The 24,908-nt window shown below is 39.7% G+C and overlaps 1 protein-coding gene across 8 annotated transcripts in view; it reads right to left on the bottom strand.

Moving 5' to 3' along the window:
- The window catches only part of erc1b (ELKS/RAB6-interacting/CAST family member 1b), a 203,923-nt gene that overhangs the window by 85,673 nt on the left and 93,342 nt on the right, over window positions 1–24,908 (bottom strand). For all 8 annotated transcript variants that reach the window (XM_059510812.1, XM_059510805.1, XM_059510806.1 and 5 more), the window contains one exon: window positions 18,485–18,645. In XM_059510812.1, the coding sequence (XP_059366795.1) occupies window positions 18,485–18,645 (161 nt within the window). The remainder of the gene's footprint in view (window positions 1–18,484; window positions 18,646–24,908) is intronic.

Below are 24,908 nucleotides of genomic sequence, written 5' to 3'. Positions count from 1 at the left end.
GGAAAAAGTAAAAACATTCATCTGAATTGTTTATTACCATTTTTAACTTATATAATAATAACAATAATAATTATTGCATTTTTAACAGACAATAAAACAAACAGCAATATTAACAAAAAACTATACTACTAATAAAATTATCTTTTTTTTTTACTACTATTATTCATGAAAAACAGTTGAAAAACCTAATTTATCTGAATTGCTTATTGCCATTTTAAAAGCTATAACAAAAATTGGTCCATATGAAATCCAACAACAACTTTTAAAAATAAATTTGCTTATGATTAATATAATGAATAACGACTTCCTTTACTTTCTAAATCCCAAACATGTTTTTATGTGGTCTCACTCTTTCAGCCATTCAGTGAATAGCACAGTACCCAGGTTAACCATCTATAGACAGACACCAGTATCCAACCAGACGAGTGGATGTGTGTTCTTCACATAAACGTGATCGCTAATCCGGAAAGGAAGAAGCCAAAAGGGAAAGAGGATGTGGAATACAGAGAGACAAATGGAGGGAGGGAACACAGGAGGAAAACAGATGGATGAAGGACTTGGAATGTCTCCTCGGGCTTTAATGAAGTCCTTCACAAGTCAATCACTCCTCTCAGCCCAGCGGTTCTGTACGCAGATGCGGGGCGGAAAAAGTGGCGGGGGCTCATTGGCCTTGATTCCCAGACAGGGATGCTTTGATGTGGAATGGAGGGGGCGGAGGATGCCCCCCTGTGGAAGTCAACCCCACTGCCCTCCGTATAATCACAGCCTGGGGACGAGATGGCTTTCCTATTACCGAGCCAGGCAGATACACTGTAAATACACTGTAGCTCAAGCGAACACACGGCCGCAAACAAGATATTTGTTAATGCGTACACTAACAAGAGCTTCAAAATGGCCTCCAGCCAAAACAAACATATCCTGCACAGATGCCACACTCTCTCCGCAAACAAAGCCGCTACAGCGGTAATTACTCATGAGGAGTTTGAAGTGGGCTTAGAGATCCCCCTCATTATACAAACACAAACATGCTGGAATAAAGCACATATAACAGCAAGCATTTGAAGCTCGCTCTTTTTAATCAGACGTTCACTTTCCCTGAGCGCTGCCATATGTATGTGGTCCGGTCCGCGCCGCATACCTGACGAATGGGCCTGCCCAAGGCGACCAATGGTGAGGCACCAGAGGAAAGTACGGGAATAAAAGCGAGAGATGAAAAGGAACAATATAGAGATAAGGGAAGAGAGGAAAATGGGGCTGCTATTAGGGAAATGAGCTCTTAAGAAGTGCAGCTGTGAAGCGCTCCCTGGAGGGCGGATATCAGGAGTCCTGTTAGCCAGCGGGGCAGAAGGGACTGACACCGAGCCAGCGCTGTTAGCCCAATTAGCTTCAGATCTGTTCTCTGCCTTCTGCTCGTGGCTGGGCTGGACAGCTGCGCTGGGTTTGGATTTAAATATGTAGAGAAATGAGCTGCTCAAACTGCTCCTAGTTTAATTGGCTTGAAGTAAAAAGCTCTGCCAACTCATGCCATCTCATCCTGACCGTATGAACAAAGTACAGAGCCATTAAGGAGAATCGTGACCTGGTCTGCTTGGGAATGGTTTTCATCTTAAAGGCCCCATTTATACCTGCTATTAAGAGGTCTGAGTGATCTGATCGACTGCGGGAAGCTTTCGATTCGATCACTCAGACACATTCCGAAATAATCAAAGGCACAACTGCATCTGAAATGAAAACACTGATGCACTCTGAAGCATCCCAGGTTGTAGTGAAGGACCGCCCACTTATCTGTCAATCATTCACTTCATTTAAACAAGGGATTTACACTTTGCCAATTATGTTCAGTATTGAAAGAAATTAGTAATTAGAAGGAAATTAATAATTGAGAAATTAATAACAGGTTCAGGGAGTGTGTGTATATACATACAATTTGAACATGAATTTTAACCTTTTAAATCTTACAAGGTTATTATGGTTAACTAAACACACACACAACAATAATAATACAAAACAAATAACTGCAATAAAATGAAATCCATTACAATAAAAAAACATATTTATTTTCAGCTATTTGCCAAAAAAGTTTCATGCAGTTTAAATTGATATATACTACTTACCAGTAGTGAAAACTATATAACACTGGCATGTTATCAACATAAGGTACCACAGATGGATTAAGTACTGTAAAATATTAATAATGTAATAAATTAACATAAATAAAATTTATATCAATACAAAAAGTAACATGCACTTATTTAAACTCATTTTCTGTTCTTATAATTAAATAAGAAGTCTGTAGCTGTCTTCTGAGTACTGCACAGTTCCAAAGTCCGAACTTTTCATCCCAAGACAATGAACTAGCACAGATCGATGATTTGATAATGAGAACAGAAATTATTAAACTGCATCAGAATTGCTGAAGATGCAGATGAGAGGAGTTGTCTTGCTTCTTTTCTGCTCTCTGTAGTGTTGCGAGAAGTGTTCTGTAGTGATGTATGCTGCAAGTGTGTTTCAAGTGATTTCCCTCAAATCGGCACAAAGCTGTTTCTTTAGTGAAAGATTCAAACAAGCATCAAATGGAGAAAAAGTTGAGTGCCGATCGCAGAAAGAGGGTAACAAAGAAATGCAAAAGGGGACTTCTGCAAGCATGCAAAAAAAACTAAAAAAACGGATGCAGTGTAGCCTTACAAAAGACATGCATGGCATTACAAAGACAATGCACAATAGGAATTAAAAAGTTATTAAAGCTGGAGATGGCGGAAAAGCCTGTGATGTATCAAAAGTTTTCCTTCCTTGAACTATGTTCCATTTCAGGAGAGTTAATGATGCCAAAGCCAAATCTGAACAAGCCAAATCTGAACAAGACGAGACAATCCCCAATGGTGTGTGTGGGCCACTCATCGCTGCCCCTCTCTGGCATCTGGGACAAAGGCAGCCATAAAGCAAAAGGATTCTTTAGGGATGAGTAGATGGGAGCAGACCCCCAAAGCTGGGGAGGTGAATTTATCCCTTTCACCTTGAGATGGCAGGCAGCAGATTTAGGATGCTGTGTAGTGGGATGTGGGGTCTGACATCAGGGAATAAAATAAGCAACAGCGGAGTGCAAGACTATCTTAGATGACTTGGAAAGCCCTCGCATTCAATGTATGGAACGCATGAGTGTAAATCTCACACACCCCGATTATTCCAACACACACACACACACACACACACACACACATATATATATCATTATACTACACTCGACTGAGCTGGACAAACACTGACATAGTTATTGCATATGGACAGTGCTAGGAGCAGAGAGAATAATAAGCACATTAAATTGAAGCTTATACAGTGTGCATCTGGCTACACTGTTAAAAATGAAAGTTCTTTATTGGCATTTATGGTTCCATGAACAAACTTTAACAGCAATGGAATCGTTCCATTGCACGATAGGTTCTAAATAAGAGAAAAAAGGTTATTTTTTTCCATTAGCATTGTCATTAATCTCAATGAGCATGTAACTTCCTATTCACTGGGGTGGTGCAGAAAAATGCTGTCATGACATTATGAGATGCGACTTGAAATACAAATCACATGATGTACTACAATATAACGAAATGCTGTGAAATACAATCAAAGCCTGAATGGTACTTTTGAGAGTCAATGCAGTAATGGTAACTTCCAGCAGACTGACTGGACCCAGCTAACCAGCCAAACCTTGACCCCTTGGGATGGGTCCCGTGTGGGAACATACTTTACCAAAGTTTAAGAATCACAGGGCTACAAACCTAGCATGAAAAACAAAACAAAATTGCTACTGTTGACCGCCACCACAGTTCATTCCTCCTCTCAGTACCGAACACTCAAGGCTTTCGTAATTCACAAGGAATTGCTTCCAAAATAACAACAGTATTGATGTCAACACCGCACAATGAAATGGCAGGAGACTCGCTTGGTGGCTATCCTTTTACACAGGTACAACAGGCCTCTTTCAGCTGAGCAACATCTGTCTCCGTCTCACACAGTTAAGAAACCCGAGAAGCCCGGCAAACACGAGAGAGGTTTAATTCATTTTCCATTTTGATACATTACCCTCTCGATTAGGGCTATGAGTCCCGAATCGTGATGGAGATTCATTCGCCACTGCACTTCGATTAATGTGAGGTCACAGCGGGCTCCCAGTTTTCCATCAAAAACAACCTAATACTGATGCTGCTATGGAGGGAAAATGATCCTCCGGTTGCAAATCATAGGAAACCTATAAAAGCCGCCACCAGGGTCTGTTAACATGAGCTTGCTGAGAGATTTATTTAGCTGTATTCAGATCAAGTACAATAATCGTAAATGAGGGACAGAATAACACGCACATCAGCCGTGCCGTGGACAATGAACCCGTTGCTAACCAAGCGAAATGGAAATGGAGAAAGAGGGGAGAGAAAAAAAACTTGCTCATTTGTAAAATCAATTTTCCCTTTCGTAAATCAGACATTTCAGAGAAATCCAGAGGGCTCTTGTCTCTTGCTTCACATGATAAAAGGGCTGATATGTATTCCATTCTCTTTCCTGTGCACAGCTTAAGGCAAGCACAGGGGACCGGGGAGTGCTGCAGATTCAGCTTGGTTTAAAATCCCGCTGTGATTTCAGGCCGTGAGTCAAAGCGTGTCTCAATTCACAGGCCTGTCGATCTGCAGAAGCGCACATATTGGGCGGTGATGGCTCGACTTGAGAACAGCCCTGGGTCCGTTCACATGGCGGTTCTCAGCTGTATGCGTGGCAACAAAAACCTAGAGATCTTTAAAAAAGGAAACGAGTCTGTTAGGCAGAATAACTCTGTATTGTTTTCTAATTAGCAGTGCTTGCTAAGCCAAAGGGATTTGAACAAACGTCTAACTCCAAGCATTCAATTTTGGCCTGTAACTCTCTCAGCACTGTTCGCACAGTAAACATTAATAATGCACAACATTTTGCTGCTTGTTTTAAAAGGAAAAGTATATGTTAGCTTTAAGCAATCAGATTAATGATTTTCAGTAAAGCTGGCAGAAACAAAAATCCCATAAACTTTGAAGGAGGAACTTGAGCCATATTTTGAGACTAAAATACCACAGGAATTGAGCCTGTAAGCAACTATCTAGAACTACCAAAAAATCATATTGATACAGAACTCCTAGAAACCACATAGCAACACTTTGGCAACCCCCAAAATCCCTGGGAACCACCTAGCAACACCGTAACAACACCCATAATCCCTAGCAACCACCGAAAACCCCAATCGATACAGAGTAACACCCTGGCAAGCACAGAAAACCCTAGAAATGGCATAGCAACACTCTAGCCCACCCATACAAATATACATATACCAATATATTCTAGACAGCAAATCCTGATCGTTTATTCCACCACCATATGTAAACCACCATATCACCCAGCTCTAACCTAATAAATGTGGATTTCTACTGTACTGTACTGTCAAGCTGCTTTGAAACATTGCATATTGTGAAAAGCTCTATACAAATAAAACTGACTTTAAAATAAAGCTCTGACAACCCACCAAAAAACAGTTTCTGAAATTCTCAAGAGGTTCAGAAAACAATACAGTATTCAAAACAAGAGTTTCACAGTAATTATGATTCAGTCAAATATCTTAAAGCACATGAGTTTTGAGCATTTGATCTGTTAAAGCAGTTATAGTATGGTTAGTTGAACTCCAGCGGGTTCATGAGGGGGGAAAACAGGAACAGGTTGAGTGGGAATGTTGAATGTCCTCCGCTGTTCCATGCATGATTCTTATCCAATATATACAGTGAAAGAAAGACACAGAGAACCTATAATGTATGAAGTCGGGTGCCAAACAACCACTCACTCCACAGTTCATTCATCTGCTGTATGGCAGAATGACAGGATGTGTATAAAATGGTGGATAAAGCCATAGCCTCAGCAGCTAATACATTAATGCAAAGAAACGGCTTCGACCACAGACCCGAACGAAAATGAGCGTTACTACGATAGCAAACGAGTGAGAGAAATGTGTGGTTCAGACATAAATTCACAGGGTGCGCACGGAGGTCCTTTGGCCACCGTCCACACCTCCGTGTTGTGTTTGGCCAGAGCTGGCAGCGCTCACTCCATTTCCCTCTCTGCCCAGAAGTTGGCAGCTCTCTTCTGTTTCATCCCTTTTTCATCTTATCAAGCACCTGCCTTCAACACGAGGCCGTATTGCTCGACAACACCCCTTCCTTCATTCCCTCACTCTTCCTGGCATCTCTACGCTCCCGTTTCCGACTGTTTAATTATGCTGTCCCAACCTGTCACCTTGAGCAACATCCCCCCCTGGGCAGCAGCCTGCGGACCACCGCGCCAAAGCAAACTGCCTCAGAAGCAGGTGTGTGTGGACAGGAGACGCAAGCCAGAAAAACAGAGCTCACAGTATGTTCGGTGTGTGTGTATATCAGTGGTCGAGTGTTTTTCATCTATAAATAAAGAGAGTAAATGAGCTCTTGGACACTGACACAGCTTGCCTTGATAACATGCCACCTATAACAAGTTTGGCCATCCCCTAACAACATATTTGGGGAAGAAACAAACCAAAAACAAAACTCTGTCAAGGTGCTAGAGCTGTGAAGCTCATGTCTGAGCGCTGTTTTCCTAACGAACAGCAGGGGAAGCTCAGCACATGTCCAAAATTGTAACAGAGCACGCTCCAAGGTTAAAAATAGATTTGACTCATCAGTGTATCCTGTCACAGAAAAAAGGAGATGAAAGCTTTTTAAATTTGGACATGGCAATTTCACGTTCTTATACTTTTGGAGGTACAGTAATATACATGAAAAATAGTAACACATATTTGAAATAAGGTCATAGAATATAGCTGGCAGACACTAGCTTTAGAAGGGGCATTTACAGTACTTTCATTTTACGATGGGGGTGATTTTAGATGACAGTGATTTAGGACAGAATAGAGGATATCTGTGGATGGGTTCAGCCAGTGCCCATTCTAAGAATATGGCTGAGACGGTCAATAGGATTTATTTGCAGACAGGAGCTGCCAGAGTTCTTCACTTTCACCTCAGCACTGATAAGATGTATGGATATATGCATCCCTGAGTCCCGACCTTGAGCATTCCCAAGCCGTCTGAGAGGAGCAGAAGTGGAGGAGTATGCAAGCGTTTGCATTTGAGAAATACATTTTTCAGCCCTCCCTTTCAGCGATAGCAGAGGCTATGCAGTAGCGTCACTTTCTCCATTTAACCTCATGTTTTTTTTTTCCCCAAAGTTGTCATTGTGAGTTTTCCAGTTCACCCTTTTAATTTCAGAGCATGATTTATGGGGCAGCGCTAGAATCTCTACAGGGTTAGGACGGAAAAGCCAAACACTTAGATGAGTTAAAGTCCTTGAATGCTCCGATGTATAAATTCACATAAACCATAGCTAATCCATTTTAGATTACCCTCAGAGAACATGTATGTGTAAAATAAGTATCCATGTTTTTCCGAATAACTGGAATAAATAAACAACACAGCTGGAGTGACAGAGGTGTAAATTCACACCTCCAAACAGTCTTCAGATGTGGCGTAATGCTGAGATCATCATAAGAATCCCTACGGTGATGGAGAATCAGCGATGGCTGTTTAGCGCGAGGATGTTGGTGATTTAAGTGTAGCATTGGTTCTCAGTCAGACAGCAGGAAATCCCTGTAGAGAACAACTTGATTTATTCCTGCCAAACCAAATACTGACTTGAGGCGCAAGAGTCTCCTGAGCAGCCGTCTAACTACAGTGTAGAGTACACATAGTATCGACTTTATGAATCAACCTCAAACTCAACCTGAATTTCTGACTTGCTTAAACATGCTAATTTCATTCTGATATTTTGATATTTAACTGATATTCATAACTGATATTGACTTTCTTCTGTCGGGCATAAAAGGAGAATTTGAGCAAAATGTCACAGAAGCTCTTTTGAAAACAACTAAAACAAATGGGGACAGACTTTGACAAGATCCAAAAAGCACCATAAAGGTGCAAATTAATATAAGTAGACTGTACAACTTTCATTTACTATATCCAAAGTCCCTTAAATCAATACAATAGCTTTGCATAGAGATTACAGAATTTAAAAGGTTATGCACTGACAATTCTCAATATTCACTGAAATTTAGTTTGCATTTCCAAATATTCAAGCAAAGTGACTATAACTAAGTAATACCATCACGCTGAGATGAATAAACAAGATCAAAGAAACTTTAATAACATTAATTTCTATATACCAGAGATGGGACCAAGTCACACATGTGCAAGTCTCAAGTAAGTCTCAAGTCTTAACCTTCAAGTCTCAAGTAAGTCCCAAGTATTTTTTTCTTGGGCAAGTCAAGTCAAGTCAAGTCACAAGTTATGTCAAGTCAAGTCCTGTAGTAAGTCAAGTCAAGTACAAGTCAAGTCACCTTATTATTGTCATTTTACCTGCAGAATCTGATCTTAATAAAGTTAAAAGACAAGATATAAGTAACTGTCAGTAAAATAAAATAATTTGGATTTGCATTGTAAATACTCATGTTCAGTAAAATACATCATGGAATCAAACAAAATTGTAACTTCATAAAACTATTTATTTTTCACTTCTGCCAACAGTGTTTGAAATGTTTTACATTTTCAACATTGAGTCCATAAAACAAATAACAGCTAAACATCCAACAGACTCCTCTCTGAACACCTCTCTCTCTAACGATGTGACATGACATGACATTCAGCCAAGTATGGTGACCCATACTCAGAATTTGTGCTCTGCATTTAACCCATCCAAAGTGCACACACACAGAGCAGTGCACACACACACACACTGTGAACACACACCCGGAGCAGTGGGAATCATTTATGCTGCAGCGCCCGGGGAGCAGTTGGGGGTTCGATGCCTTGCTCAAGGGCACCTAAGTCATGATATTGAAGGTGGAGAGAGAACTGTACATGCACTCCCCCCACCCACAATTCCTGCCGGCCCGAGACTCGAACTCACAACCCTTCGATTGCAAGTCCGACTCTCTAACCATTAGGCCACAACTTCCCCTCAAACACAGTTTACATACAACATTACACTTTCTTACATTTTTCATCTCTCTCTCTCAAGTTCAAGTTGCTTTATTGGCATGACATTTGAGTTACAGTATTGCCAAAGCATTTAGATACAGAATAAAATATAAAATATGATTTCAATAAAATACAATACAATAAAAATAGCAACAGCAGATACTATTTCTATTATTAATAATAGTTATTATATACAATTAAGAATATCAGATAAAACAATTGAATACAATAAATGATCCCTTTCGTATGGTGTGTATGGTGTATAAATATTTAGCAGCTAGTGTGACTGCCGTCTCATTCTCTCCAAGTATATAGAGTAGTTTCTCTGAGTCATTTAGAGACAAGAATGAAGGATTCAAGCCTTCAAACTGTGGGAAGATTGTTTCTCTTGTAGTACTGTATTTGGGACAGACGAGAAGGAAGTGTTTCTCATCCTCTGTTTGATTCAGCTCACAGTGTTTGCCTCTCTTCTCTCGGGAGCCAGGATCTTTTATGTCTACCAATCTCTATTTCCAAATCATGATCACTGAGTCGATATTTTGAAAGGATTTGTCTTTCTTTTAATGGCTTAAGTGATAAGTAATTTGCCAGTTTTGTGGTTCTGTTTAGGACCGAATAACACTGGAGTTTGGTTTGGAGCTCAAATTCATTTTTTCATTTTTCATCATAATTATACTTCAAATTTTTGTCAATTAGTTTCTGAATGTTGGGGTTGTGATTGGAGTCAGACTCAGTTTGGGTTTCCTTAATCAGGTGAAGCACGAGTGTGTTTCTCTCTCTCTTTCTCTTTCTCTTTCTCTCTCTCTCTCTCTCACACACACACACACACACACACACACACACACACACACACACACACACACACACACACACACACACACACACACACTCTCTCTCTCTCTCTCTCTCTCAGAGTATATCCGTAAGTCATTACCTCTATTACAAGGTATTGCACTTGCAAAATATAAGATTCGAGAGAGTCTTGTCTGCAAGCCGAGCACGATGTGGCCTATCCCACCATGTATGCGCCACCGGTATGCGCGCTCATAATGGAAGCAACGCGGTCGCGACGCGCTCGTTTTTTCCAATCGCGTCCGCACCGCATCGAGTTAAAAACATCTCAACTTTTCAGAGAGCCGCAAGCGCACCGCAGGTCATGTGACAAGAACCAACCAATCAGCTTCATCCTTTCCCCTAACAACATTGAAAGCTCAGCCAAGATGAAGGAACAGCTGATCATAGCTGTATATGGATTGCCATTTTGAAATAAATTTAGTAGCAGAGCTACTGCAAGCGATTTTTAGTGCTGCAAATCCATTTATCATTTGCTGAAATTCCCGCATCTTCATGGAGAGAGCGCGTCATGGTTGCTTAGCAACGGCAGACGCCTCAGGGGCGCAACTGCCCGAGCGCTTTGGAAACAAGGAGAAAGCGGCGCGCCTAGCGATTTCCACGGGTTTTAGGCGCGAATTATTGACGACAAAAACGATGACCCTCGGTACCCCTCAAGCTGAGATGTTGATGTGATGCGTTATCTGATCTAAGTGGGCGTGGTGTGCGTAAGCTAGAGAGGGCATGACTGATGATAGTGTCCTGGTCCAGTCATGACATCGCGATTCTCAGCCTGTGCTCCAGCTGAGTAATCCATTTTATTTTTAAAAATAATGTATATATTTTATATTCAAACTGAAAACATGATGTGATTAACACTCAAGTCATTCAAGTCATCATGTCTCAAGTCAAGTCAAGTCCCGAGTCTTTAACTTCCAAGTCCGAGTCAAGTCTCAAGTATTTTATTTTTTGTCAAGTCAAGTCACAAGTCATAAAAATAGCGACTCGAGTCGACTCGAGTCCAAGTCACCAAGTCACAAGTCCCCATGTCTGCTATATACTCTCAGAAAAATAAAAAATTGGCAAAAATTGTACTTTCAGGGGTACAGCTTGTGGGTTCCCTATTTTTTTTTTATGGGAACCTTATTTACTCCTAAAACGTTCGTTGTAGTACTTTAAGGTTACATATTATAAGTACTAAGGTACTTATATACAATTTTTAGAGGTAGATAACCCACAAAGTTGTCCTTTTAAGTGTACCGACCCAATGTCAAGCTGCTGTAACCCCAATCCTGCTCCGGGAAGAAATTTTCCTGCAGATCTTAGTTCCAACACTCCTGCCTGAACGTTTCTGGTGATCCTGAAGACCTCGATTAGATGGTTCAGGTTTGTTTAATTGGGGCTAGAGCTAAACTTTGCTGAAAGGTGTCCCTATAGGAGCAGGATTGGACACCCTTGCCCTAAAGGTACAGTTTTGCAATTTATTTTTGACAGTGATGGTGCTTTCAAGTCTGTGGAGCTTTTAAAGTCTGAAGAAGAAACAAACACAATAGATTAAAAGTTGCACAGCTTTGGGTGCTTTAGGGTCTTTTTGAAACTTAAAAACCTCCTTAAGCCCCTATTTATTGTAATTGCATGGAAAAGAGCAACCAGCACAATTCTGCATATATAATTTTTATTTTTGTTTGTTTGTTTTCCACTGAAGAAAGAAAAGAAAATCATACAGATTTGGAATGACATCAGGGTTATTAAATGACATTAAATGACAGAATTCTCCAAGCCTTTAAAGGTTAGCTGTGGTTGCTTCCTAGGCAAGTCTTGCTAAAGATAAAGTTTGCAATGGTGTTGAGGTTGCAATATCCATTCCTGTAGGACAAGAGAACTGTCCTATAACTGCTGTTTTAACATCGAAATAAGCCACTCTTAAAGTGATGTAATGATTATGGATCCAGCAGAAGACCCCAGAGCATCGAACAACGTCTGATGTGATCTATCTCGCTGTAAAGCAGTACCACCAGCGCACTGTTTTCTTTAACCAGCCTTGACATTTACAGAGACGTTACATGCATCTTTGCGCTTTCCTGACATTTCGCTGGATTATGGCTTTCGGGTACATGAGCGACGGGGTCGATACGGGGAGGGCCGAGGCCATTATACGCTGTTTAAAGTGTAATCGCTGCAGGGCCCACTTGGCCTCTCACACACGTCCAGCCTCATTGGCTCCATGCTTTAATAATCCGTATTCACATGCTTGCTAAGATCTCCGGGCCAGGGCTTCATGGCCCCTGACTGCTCCAGCCTTCTTAGAAGAGATCATGTCAGATTCTCTCTCTCTTGCAACCCAGATACCCAAGACAAATCTGCTCCAGCTCCCCTAAGAACTTTGCATCATGGCTGCCAAGAACGGCTTGCCTGGGAGAGTTAAGTCTGCTGTGTTATTACACCCATTATGGTGACTAAATCATACCACCCACTGAACTTGGCATTTTGTTTTTTAACAAAAGCATCGTTCACTACAAGATGGTAGCATTCACAGATTACAAATCTACAAAGGCAAAGAACATTTGGATATGGCGATTGACATCTTAAAACAATAAAAACAAGGCAGTGGGAAAAATAAAATCTTTTGAACTTCCTCAAAATCTTCTTTTGATGATGCTAATGGTAGTTTTATATTGCATACCTATCAAACCCTATGAGGTGCCAACTTTTTTCCCCATCTCTCCTTTTTGCTTTATTCTATATTGCTTTAGTGAACTAAACAAAAACCTTTTTAAGCCACACAAAAGGCTGTGAATCAGTTGTGTGAACATAAAGCAACTGTGGTTGGGTTTCATGCTGGACAATCCACAGGCTTGTTTTTTTAAAGCATTCGTCCCTGTAATAAGCCACTATTCTGCTCCGCTCCAAGAAACTAGGGTGCTAACAGGGGCAATTACCAGCTTCACCCACCTTTCGAATAGAGACTTTGTGGGCAGCCAATAACCTCACCATCACCCCGTGTCAATTTAAACACCTTCGAACATACTCCTCACATACCTACGCTTATGCTCAAACCTTATAATTGGACTCCCACTGGAGATGAAAAGCGCCAGCTGTGACATGAGTGGGGAGTTGTTGGGAATTTTTTTTAAAGTGATATTGATCTACTACAGCAAGGCCAAGCGGCAAACCGCTGCAGGTTTAGCAAGACTCTACAGACCGCACACAAAACTGTACACAAAACTGAAAAGGTTTTTTTTTACTCTGGCAAACTTTGTCTAATCTGATTGGATGATTTAAAGCAACTTCCGGGATTAAGGGTATAAGTAAATTCATACAAGACACTGGATTTTCTACAGTTTTCTGGTCTAATGACATAAATTTTTCAAAAGAGTTTTACCTAGGACACTTTTTAAATGGTGTATTACGCTTTGTTGTCTGCTATGCCATTATTTAAATGAATACTTTTTTACCACAGTCTATAATTGCAATTTTATGAAGCTACAAAAATACATTTTGTGCGCAAAAAAAAGCAAAAATAACAACTTTATTCAACAATTCCTTCTCTACTGTGTCAGTATTTTAATGATGTCCTAACTAGGTTACTGGGCCGTGAATGTGTCAGTTGCGTTGCTGTAATGCAGGGTCAGAAAGCTCGGATTTCATCAAAAATATCTTAATTTGTGTTCCGAAGATGAACGAAGGTCTTACAGGTTTGGAACAACATGAGGGTGACTAATTAATGACATAATTTTGGGTGAACGAACACTAAGTAAATCCAACTTTCAAATTCAAGTTCCAGCTTAAATTTACACTCCAAACGGAGTAAACTGGCTGGGCAGTTTACATGTCATTTAGATGGTCTCTCCGCATCTAAAGGGGTAGGGCCAGGCCATGTGGACCAGACCTTTGCAAAACTAAGCAAGCTTGAGTTTCACAGTAAGAACTAAGCTAAGAACCACACAGGTGGTGACAGCTCTTTTCAAGCCCTAAAACACGAACAAGTGGCTTAATGCCTCTAAGCGAATATCTGAGAAGGGGCCTCTTCATCAAGATCAACCCCTCCATCATCATCCACCTCTCAAGCAACCGCTCCAAAATGTCCAGCACTCCCAAACAACTGCAGAAAGAAAGCTAAACATTTGTTCAAAGGGAGATGACTGATGTCTGCCTTGTGGTCGCACTTTACCAAGCTGAGAACGTGAGCTGGTGGAAGTAAGAGTGAACGAAAGAAGGAAACCACATCAAATGGTGGAACACTGGGATATCACCACATCTCATATCCAGCGGTATGGGGGCATTTAAACTGTGCTAAATGGAGAGGAAACATGAGGATGGGATGGTGTGCTGGAGATCTCATTACCGCCTCAACCCATCGCTCTAAATCCTCAGCTCATTCCACAAAACAAGCCCGAATGGAAGTACCACACTGCGTACAGCACAGTTACGTTCATAAACTTTGGCGCCAACACAGCTTGAATTCACCTCTATGCATTATCAAAGAACCCCATTGACAGTCCATTTGGATTTAAATTGAGCGATGACCTCATAATGGTCTTTTCTCACTGCTGGTTACATTCAGTGAGTTTTATCTGAATAATGACCTCATTGTGGAATTCATTTGCCTTGACAATAGATTTTAACAACTAATGAGCTTTTTGCTGTCTATGTCGTAAATTAAAGCCCTTAAAGGTTAAATTTCAAAAAAAGTTTATCCAAATAACGATGAATTCCCTAATTTGCATTTGTGTACTTTCAAATACAGTGCATAAAGATATGTCATTCCAGATTTGTCAATACAACCAAACACCACTGTTCTTCTAACCACTTTCACATATTCAAATTTCCTTGGTTTTTCCATTTAAAACTTTGCACATTCAAAATTGGCATATTCTTGCAAATAAGAAGACATAGAATATAGATAATTTTATGTTTTTCCATAAATTTTCGAGCCTGACAGCCCCTGTCCACTATATGCTTTCATTTCATTAAAAAGAGCAGCATGAACATTCTACTAAACATCTGCTTTTGTGTTTTACAAAAAAAAAAAAAACATGCAAGTTTGAGACAACTTAAAGGGGAGTAAATGATGACAATTTGAATTTTAAAGAGAGCTATTCCTTTAAATTCAACTTGGAAAAAAGGCAATATAACAGACTTCAGAACATTTTGAAAATGCCCTTTGCAAACTGTAGGGAAACAGAGTTTAGAAAGAGTGGTAATTCTGCCTTTTTTTAGATGCCGTGGATGGAGAACAGCCCAAAGGGTCGATGTCTCCACACTGCTGACTTTAAACTGTGCGGTCGGAAGTTCAGCCCGAGGAAATAAATAAATAAAAAGTCTGTGACCTCTGCGTCTGCTATTTTGTGTTTTTCCTTCGAAATTTTAATGAGTGGTCCAGTTGGTTGTCTGCTGCCAGCCGGCGGGGCCCCTTCAAGTCGTGAGTCTACTTTCTCCGGCCCCGACCGCATTACATTCATCGCCAAAACAGATTGAAGACCACCCTCTCCCCGTCCATCGCTATCAGAGCCTTATTTTCATTCAAATGCGAGTTTTATTTTGTAAATGTGTGGTTAGTGAGAGGCCGGTGAAGATACACAGCGCTCCCTGTTTCAGTTGAGCTGACCCTTCTGGTAACAACAGCAAAATCTGGATGGAATGGGGCCCTGCTCTCCTTCTCTTTCATATTAAGAGGCAAAATGATCTTTATGGTAATCAGAACGCAGCATTAACTCAAACACATTACACCTAGATTAAGACTCCCATCATCTCTCAGCTTTCTCTTTATCTTCTTTTAATGCTAGAATCCATCATAACTGAAGCATGCAGAGAGACCCATGCCTCTGAGAATATGGCTGACAATCAAATCACCACACCAATCGGGAAAACACTGAGAGACCTTGAAACTCCGACTCTGACTCATTTTTCCGCAACCACAACCATTATTTTAAACTCACTTGATATTCAGTCTAACACAATAGTCCTGTGAGGTCAATAGAGGCCAATAGAGTAGAGGATGTAAAAAAAAGGCAGAAAAATAATTGAGATGGAAAAATTACCTTAAAAAAAAAAAATCTTTCGAGAGCCACTATTTGTCTATTCAATGTTTCATCTTTTTGAATTTACCTTCAATTGGGGGGGTATATGCAATTCATTACGTCATTCAGTTCATTTTAAACATTTTTGTTAACACTTTACAAAAGGTTTCTTTACATATCAATATGCATTAAATAACATGAAGTAACAAAGAACAATACTTATATAATTTTTTAACCTTGATGGCAATAGCTATATAAACTAATACATTTTATTTATATATATTTCACTTTATGTTTTCATTTTAATTTAAACTTAAATTTATGTAACATTTATGTAATTAAGAAAGAGCATGAATTAATAAAACTGCATTACTAAATGAATACAAATTGTTGTCAATGCATGATCCAATGTTAAATCTATTGTAAAATGCTACCAGATTTTTAATTGCTAATTGAAGCCCTAACCCCAAATAGAGTTGACTTAAGACAACTTTCTTTTAAGTTTTAAATGATAATGTATATTTCTTCAAAAACTGCACATAAGAAAGTAGAAGACATTCCAGCATGATCAGGATCTTGTACAAAATCTACAAGGTAGAAGACAAGGTCTTTTCTCTAGGCCCCAAACCCATCTCAATGGAGCTGCATTCATTTGTCAGCAAGAGGGTCTCCTTTCTGATTCTCAGGGATCCTTAATTAAATCATGATTCAAATGTGGAATGGAGTCCTTGGACCTCATATGTTCCCTTTAGTACTCCTCTTATCTCTATCTAGTAATGAATTGTATAAAACACTAAAGCAAAACAGAAAAAAAAAAGACTGAGCGAGAGCGTGAAAAAAGACAAGAGGGAGATCAGAGCATACTGTGGGAGAAAATAGAGAAAGAGTGAGGGGTTCTTGGATTCTGCTGAAGTGATCTTTTGGAGAAATGAGTCTGTAGAAGCTCAGCGGAGGATGAGGAAAAGGCTGAAATGAAGAAGCACTCAAAAAACATTCAGCCTCCCAAGAGCACACAGTCTCTCGAAGTCTCTGGCCTACCGACTGCATTAAGAAAAAATCATGCCTGGATCCATGGACCAGGGGTTTTCAGAGTGCGATCAGAGGACCCCTAGGGGATCCACAGAACAGTTAAGGTCTAAAAATGTATAAAAAAATAAATAAGTAAAAATAAGTAAAAATGTGTGTGTATGTATGTATGTATGTATGTATGTATGTATGTACATATATATATATATATATATATAATTGATTGGCTAACTCCTCTGCAAGTAAAATGAGGAACAATGTCCATGCCAAGTTATAATAGCCTGTGCTTGTAATGATGGAATCCCCCGTTTATCATAATATGTGACATGATATATACAGTATGTCAATAATATATTAGAAAACCATTAGAGAATTATTTGAAATAAAATATTCACCATCTGAAATAAAATATAAGAGCTTTATTTTAGCTGGTTTCAACATTTCTTGATGAGTTGATGAACTAAAATAACTAAACCTGAACTACAAAATTAAAAAAAAAAAAAAAAACTATATAAACATATATAAAAATAGATCACATCATAATGACTAAAACCTAAAAAAAAAAACTTAAAATGACAAAAAAAAAGAATATAAAAATAACTCAAAAACTAAAAATATTAATGAAAACTATAATATAATAGAATGCAGAATGTAAACTGCACATTTCTAAATGCATAATTTTTCACGTTATTTTAAAAAACAGAACAATAATAAAATAAAATAACTCTAAACATAGTTGGAGGTCCACTGAAAAACCCTGACCTATGCCACGAAAATCCTTCTAACACTGAAATTGTGGAACTTAAATGATTAGATTTTAAACACGATAATTTTTCTACAGTACTTTTAAGATTACAATATGTGAATGTCCTCTGTTATGATTGGCTAACCCTCAGCAAGTGAAATGAGGAACAACTTCTATGCCAAGTTATAATAGCATGTGCTTGTAATGATGGAATACATCTACATAATCCTTTCAAACGAGCAAGAAAACCCTGTTTATCATAATATGTGACCTCGGACCACAAAACCAGTCTTAAGTGTAATTTTTTCGAAATTGAGATTTATACATTATCTGAAAGCTGAATAAATAAACTTTCCATTGATGTATCGTTTATTAGGATTAGGGTCGGACAATATTTGGCCGAGATACAACTATTTGAAAATCTGGAATCTGAGGGTGCAAAATATGTAAATACGGAGAAAATCGCCTTTGAAGTTGTCCAAATGAATTCTTAGCAATGGAGATTACTAATCAAAAATTACATTTTGATATATTCACGGTAGGAAATTTACAAAATATCTTCATGGAACACGATCTTTATTTAATATCCTAATGATTTTTGGCATATAATGTTTTTTTTGGCTATTGCTAAAAATATACACCAGTGACTTAAGACTGGTTTTGTGCTCCAGGGTCACATATATCACTTTAAAAAATGAACATCAGTGAAATGTTCTTCTTTAAGATGGCAATGAGCCATACAGCAAGTGATTGCTACTGTATACCAGGCCAAGAGGGGTGAAGGATGAGTGTAAAGTGCTTACTTCATTTCCAGAACCTCCTCCAGGTGCTTTCTGCGCTCTGCCCTCAGTGTGGTCAGGTGGGCCTCCTTCTCGGCCAGGGACTGCTGGGTAGACGACAGCTTGGCCTTCATGGACTCCAACTCTTGCTTCACCTTTTCCATGGCGGCCAAAAGTTCCTCCATCTGTGCATGCAAACAGTCACAAATAAACAAATTTGTGCTGATGGACAACAAACAAGCATATGGACAAAAACATAATCATGTCGGATAAGACAGAATGCAAACAAAATGTGTTGAGTGAACACACAGCAGGCCAAGAGCGAAGCTCACAGGGACACAAATGGATTTGTGCACAGGAAAATGGATGGACAAAAGAGGGAAAGAGAGATTGATATACAAGACAGCAGGTGAGACGGAATAAGAGAACGGGTGAAAACAAAGACCAGTGTGTGAGTGCGTAAGAGTGAGTTACACCAGATATATTAACTACATAGCTTCGTGATGAGGTTTATCATACATCACATCCCCAAAATTATTTCGCTCCGTTTTGTTTTTGAAAAGGTGGATGTTCTCCATTCCTGACTGTGATTTTTCTTTTCTCCTCTCCCACCGTTTCCACACAATGTTTATAACTCAGAGTAACAGGAGCGAGTGAATGAGGAGGATAATTCAAGCGGCGTGGCAGGTTTATGTATTCCATGGAAGGCAAGGTTTAGCGACTTGGCTCAAAGAGGTTCTCACAGCCTCCTCGACCGCTTGCGGTTCACCCCGGGTCTCTCTGAAATCTCTGCTCGCAGGAAACTACGTAGGCCTCGGGTGGCATTCTGTGCAGTATCCTTCGTCTGTTCTCTGTGTTTATCCATCCTTCCCTGCTCTGCTTTTCATCAGCTTTTGTCCCACACAGACACTTTTACATAGATTCAAATTCAAATTCGTAAGCTGTGGCCTAATGGTTAGAGAGTTGGACTTGTAACCCAAAGGAAGTCAGTGAGATGAACTCAAGAACCAGATCTGTGTGAATCAGGAAAGAATCACTCAAATCAGTTTTGTGAACAGGATCAAACGAACACAGACGGATTCATTCACAAATCCGCCATCACTACTTCTCTCATGAACACGCAGATGAGTGCAATAGAAGAGAATTTCTGTGAATATTTAATTGAATTCTAGTCATGTATGTTCAAAGAACTAGGAATATAGCAGGTTTGGAGTAAATAATGCTTATTTTTAATGGGTAAGCTATTCCTTTAATACATTAATTCTTAATACATTTATAGATAGAGTTTCATTGCACTGCCGCCCAACACTGTCCAAAGTCATGTAACATTATATCTTTTCTTATGTTCTGTGAGCAGGGGAAATGTTTTCCAGCAGAATAATTGGAGAAAATAAATAGAAGCACCACAAAACAGGGAATTTGCTGTTAAAAAAAAAAAAAAAAAGACAATACCCTTAAAAAAACAACAACTCTGAATTGTATGTGTGCGCACATGCTCTCAGCAGTGCTGCCCTCTGGTGGCCGGAGGTATTGTAGGATCTGGGAGTGCATTCAATCCAGCTGTCATCATAAGTTATCTGCCTAATGTACTACACCCAAGCAAGCCTAGTGAACAAGCTACCAAAACCCGCTCAGTCAAATTTACTGTCGTCCCCCTTTCCTGTCCCGCTCTCGTTTGTCATCTCAGACAATACCAAACTCACACAGGATGATCTTGGACATCAACGAACGGGTCGTGACTAAAATCCAAGGATGATGGTGCCTCCCCTCAGCATGTGTAATCCACCGGCAAATTCCACCTGATATGGTCAGGTAAGCGAGGGCTCACCGGAATGGCTTACATTAAGATGTAATGCATGTCAAATTTAAAAATAAGGAAGAGGAAATCATTATTCACATAGAGACAGGCCAGGCAAATGTTGCTTTTGACTCAAACGCAGAGCACAGGTCACATCTTAGAAGAATAAAACTGGCGAGAGTCTGAGTGGACATAAAAGATGGTCATATTTTTCACAGATACAACGAAAAAACCTGCATGCCTACTTTTTCCTCTTGGGAGAGAAAGTTAGATAGAATGGAGACTTCATGCCTCAGGCCCCTCAATACGAGCAGAGGGAAATATTTAAACGCTGGCAGCATTAGTTTCACAGCCTGTGGCAACCCTGTGGTGTGGGCGGGGCAACAGAGCTGTCCGTTAAAACCCAGCAGCCAATGAGAGGTGAGAAGAGGGGGATGGAATGGAACCGTGAGAACTTTGGTGCATTTTTACTCAACAGCACACAAAAATCTCAACGAATTCTCCCACTGTTGTGCAACCACACGCACACAGCGACGGCGGAGCGGTTAACTAATCAGTCCAGGATGTGTGAGTGCTGATATGGTGTCACCATGCCTGGAGGGGAGATATGTGAACTCACTCCATCCTCAGCGACCAAACATCATCTGGAACGAATGGATTCAAATTAATTTACAGTGTGCTCGGTCAGTTTTACTGCAAAAGTATTTAGTAAGCGCCGCCTGGAGCCAAATTCTCAAAGCCGTTAAGTTAAGTCATTCATTAGAAGATAATTAACAGATTTGAAAGGTCTGACTAACGGCCTGGCAGACCGATGGAAAGTCAAATCTTTTTCACATACAAAAATGAGTACAGTGAGCCTACATAAGAAATCATGGAAATTGTGGTATCAAGTACTCTATAGTGTAGAATTGAGAACTAGTTCTGATTCAGAGATTTTTCATTTAAACCAAATGATTTTCTTTACGTCTGGTTCTGTGACTTTCTTCTTCCATCAATGCTGATGCAACACCATATGACTATAGTGGTTTAGATTACATGTATATGTTCAACTGCAGTTTAAAAAAAAATGGACCCCCAATTATGATCACCTTCATAAAATAAAATAAATACATTTTTTATTATACAGACATTTACTGTATGCCTTTCACGTCCCATAACTACAGCATGCTGAGAAAAACCAAGGCAAACACTGCATTCAGCAGACTTGCTCGTGCCGTTGCCTTCTCTGATGGAGGAATGGATGGTGTGTGTGTGTGTGTGTGTGTGTGTGTGTGTGTATAAAAGAGCAAGGTGACATGCAGCGCTTGTTTTCTCAGGGGAGTACAAACTAACCTCAGACGTTAGTCAAGTCGTAAAAAAATGCTGCAGTGAATTATGACACCTCGGGTGTGAAAAATTGAGCACTTCACTGGGTGATGATAACACCACTTCCTGTCTCACACTGGGAACGTGAACCAGTAAGGCAGGAGGAGTACAGATCAAAGCGTTTGAGATGCATGTCTTTTAACTGATCGTCACAGTCCAGCTTCAGCCTCTGCAAGTGTTTTTACGACTTGGAGTAATTGCTCACATCAGTAGTGACGTACCGTCCATGGAATTGATAACAGTGATTTTCTCCTTTTTTGTTTAATTTAAGGCTGAACTGTTCAAAACCGGTGTCAGAAACAGGCCTTGGGGAAAGGAAGAGGATCTGTATGTGATCAAGGAGAAGAGTGATAAAAAGAACAGGAAAAGAGGGGAAAAAGAAAGACTGAAGCAGGGTCAGAGGGGCTGGAACAGATGCCTCTTCAGATGAGGGAAGGCACGTGGAAATAAGCAAAGAATGAAGCTGAACGCTGTATACTTGCCTCTTTGAGCTACAAGAGAGCGGGATAAGAGAGAAAGAAAAACAGAAATAGGTAAATGCAATGCACCAAAAATAAATAAGCAAAAATGAATTAAAAAAAAAAAGAAAGAAAAGAAAAGCAATGCCTGTTCAGAAAACAAAAAAGTGGTGCTCTACTTAATGACTGAAAATGTCTATTTAGCCATATAAAAGAATAAGAGAATATTGGATTATTATGTTAAAATGCCTGCAGAAAATAACCAATAGAATCTGCATGAAAATAATGAAAATGAAATCTAAAACAACACAGTACTGACTGTAACATGGTACAGTATACAATATATATAATGGGAACACCTTGATACTTAAAACCATGGTACTGAATACTTATTTACCAATTATTGGTATTTCAAGATTCTTCAAAGGTTACCAGGGTATCGCCTAAATAATAAAAAAAAATATTGGCTCAAGATAATCTACAAAACCTGTAGGGTAAGATAAAATAAAGTACAGTTAATTTAACCGTGTATCTGTAAACAAAATATAAGTAAAACTAAATTATAAAAGCACAAAATAATTATGAAAAAAAAAATCTTACTACACTGTACCATGTCCAAAAATGATGAATAAAAATGTATAAATAAATTAAATAACAAAACAAAATGTCTATGTTATTTTTTATCCATCCTCACCATATTCTGGTAATATTATAGTACTTTAGCATAAATCATGGTACTGACTGATATTTACATACCATGGTATTTGCATAGTACTTTAATAAATGCGCACCCCCCCCCCAAAAAAGAAAATTAGAAAAAGATACAAGATATTATCACGTTCTAATAACATGGTGCTACTTTTGGAAGTGGAAGACCTCGTATTGGTTTGATATTGATGTGCACTGTGAGGTGATGAGATCATGGTGGGGCGTTAGATCAGGGCTTTCTCTTCAGCTGAACTCAGAACTCAGAAGCTTCTAATCACCTCCGGCGAGAGATATCCAGACTAACCCAGATGCTCGGAGCAGAAACATAACACTAATAAAAACTGCTTAATGCAGCAGCGTGCTGTTTTTCTCCTGCTCTGTCTCCCCTTCTTCTCATCCGTCTCTTCCTACTCTCTCCTCCCTGGCTGCCAAAAGAGCAGCCCCATCCTCAATGGTGAGCAGAAAGCCAATTTCAACAAGCTGGTCTTTGGATCTTGCTGTGTTTTGGGTGCTGAGCTTTGTGTCTGGATCGCAGCTGGTTGGGAATGTTAGCAGAGAAGGGAGTTTTATTTCCCTCTAAAGTTTTATCATAAAAATCCAGGCTGTTTCTGACCATGGGTTGAATACAAACTTGAGAAAGAGCAGCAGCAGCTGTAAGAGCTTTTTATTCTTTGACTAATTTCCATGTCTGTTTTTGGCTTGGGCCTCTTGGAGACCTCAGACTCTACCATCACGTTGCCCCCTGCAGTATGGAGTGAGAACTGACAGCGAATGTTACTGACTACTTAAGATGTTGACAGTGTGACTTGATCGGTTCAGGCAAAGAGTGAGTCAGAATGTGTCTAGATTTACACTTTTTTTGAGAAAATTCACTCAAAAATAAATTCTGTCGCCATTTCAATGGTGGAATTGACTTAAATCTCAGCCTTTTTTCCCTCACAAAGCTATCATGATTACAGAAGACTATATACTGTATACAGCAAATAAGTTTCATGGACCACTTTTTAGTGGTTTTTAGAGCTTGACATTCCCTATCCTCATTCGCTTCTATTGTATTGGAAAAGAGCAGCTTGGACATTCTGTTAAACATCTCCTTTTGTGTTTTACAAAAGAAAGTAAGTCAAATTGGTTTAAAACAAATAAATGATGACAGGACAAAGATTTTTGGGTGAACTACATCTTTTCTATGAGCATAACTACTGACCACACGTTTATATAACATGTACTTAGAGTTACATGCAATTGGGAAACTCAACTTCTCCAAGTGCAGAAACTGAATTGTGCTTGATGCACTATATAAAAGTTCAATCAAAACATAACTAATCCTGATAGACAGATGCAAATGAGCATGACTTCCCAATATAATGGAAAGAAAGCGGGAGGAAGGCATACAAAGAGGTCTTCCACATAAAATAATGATCTGATAGAGCTCATCTTCAGGGAGCAGTCAATAAATTGCACTGTCAGTGGTTAAGCTTCCTATTTGGAAAAGTTTGGTTTGGATCGGGACCAAAAGCCACATTTGTCAAACACCCCCATCCAAATGAGAAAAAAGGTCACCGAGATGCTGCGAAACTGATGAAAAGCACAAAACTAAAATCATTCCTAGTAAAAGAACGAGAAAACATTAATCGTGCCATACCTTGAGCCACTTTAAGCCAGCGTGGCCGGAGTCATGCATTAGGTCATGAGAGCACTTCGCACAGGCAGTGAGCGATGGAGAAGAAATAGAGAGAAAGAGGGATTACAGAAAAAGCTGAAGAGGAGACAGAGACATAACAGAGCAAAACAGAACAACAGTCTGAAACAAACCACGCAAAAGGAAATTGGAAGCAGAGGAAGAGGGGCTAGAGAAAGAGGATAGTAACCATGGATCCAAACTGAGTGAGAACAGGTTCAGAGCAGAAAAGAGGTCCATACGGGATTGGGTCAGGCCGACGGGGAAAAGCTTGTGGTGAAAGAGTAAGGGCGGTTTCGAGACATCCCATCATCCCCGGTCAACACGAGTAGAGAGATTTGAGGCTTTCTTTGGTTCACTGCCTCCAGGGAAGGTTATGAAGTATGTCATTTCGCTGCTGAATCATGTCTGGAGACTGGACATGTGTTTTCATGTGGTCTT

This window comes from Carassius carassius, chromosome 26 (assembly GCF_963082965.1).
Source record: "Carassius carassius chromosome 26, fCarCar2.1, whole genome shotgun sequence".
In the NCBI taxonomy this organism is placed as follows: Eukaryota; Metazoa; Chordata; class Actinopteri; order Cypriniformes; family Cyprinidae; genus Carassius; species Carassius carassius.
The sequence above is the reverse complement of the archived record's forward strand: the minus strand, read 5'-3'. Positions and strand labels throughout refer to the sequence as shown.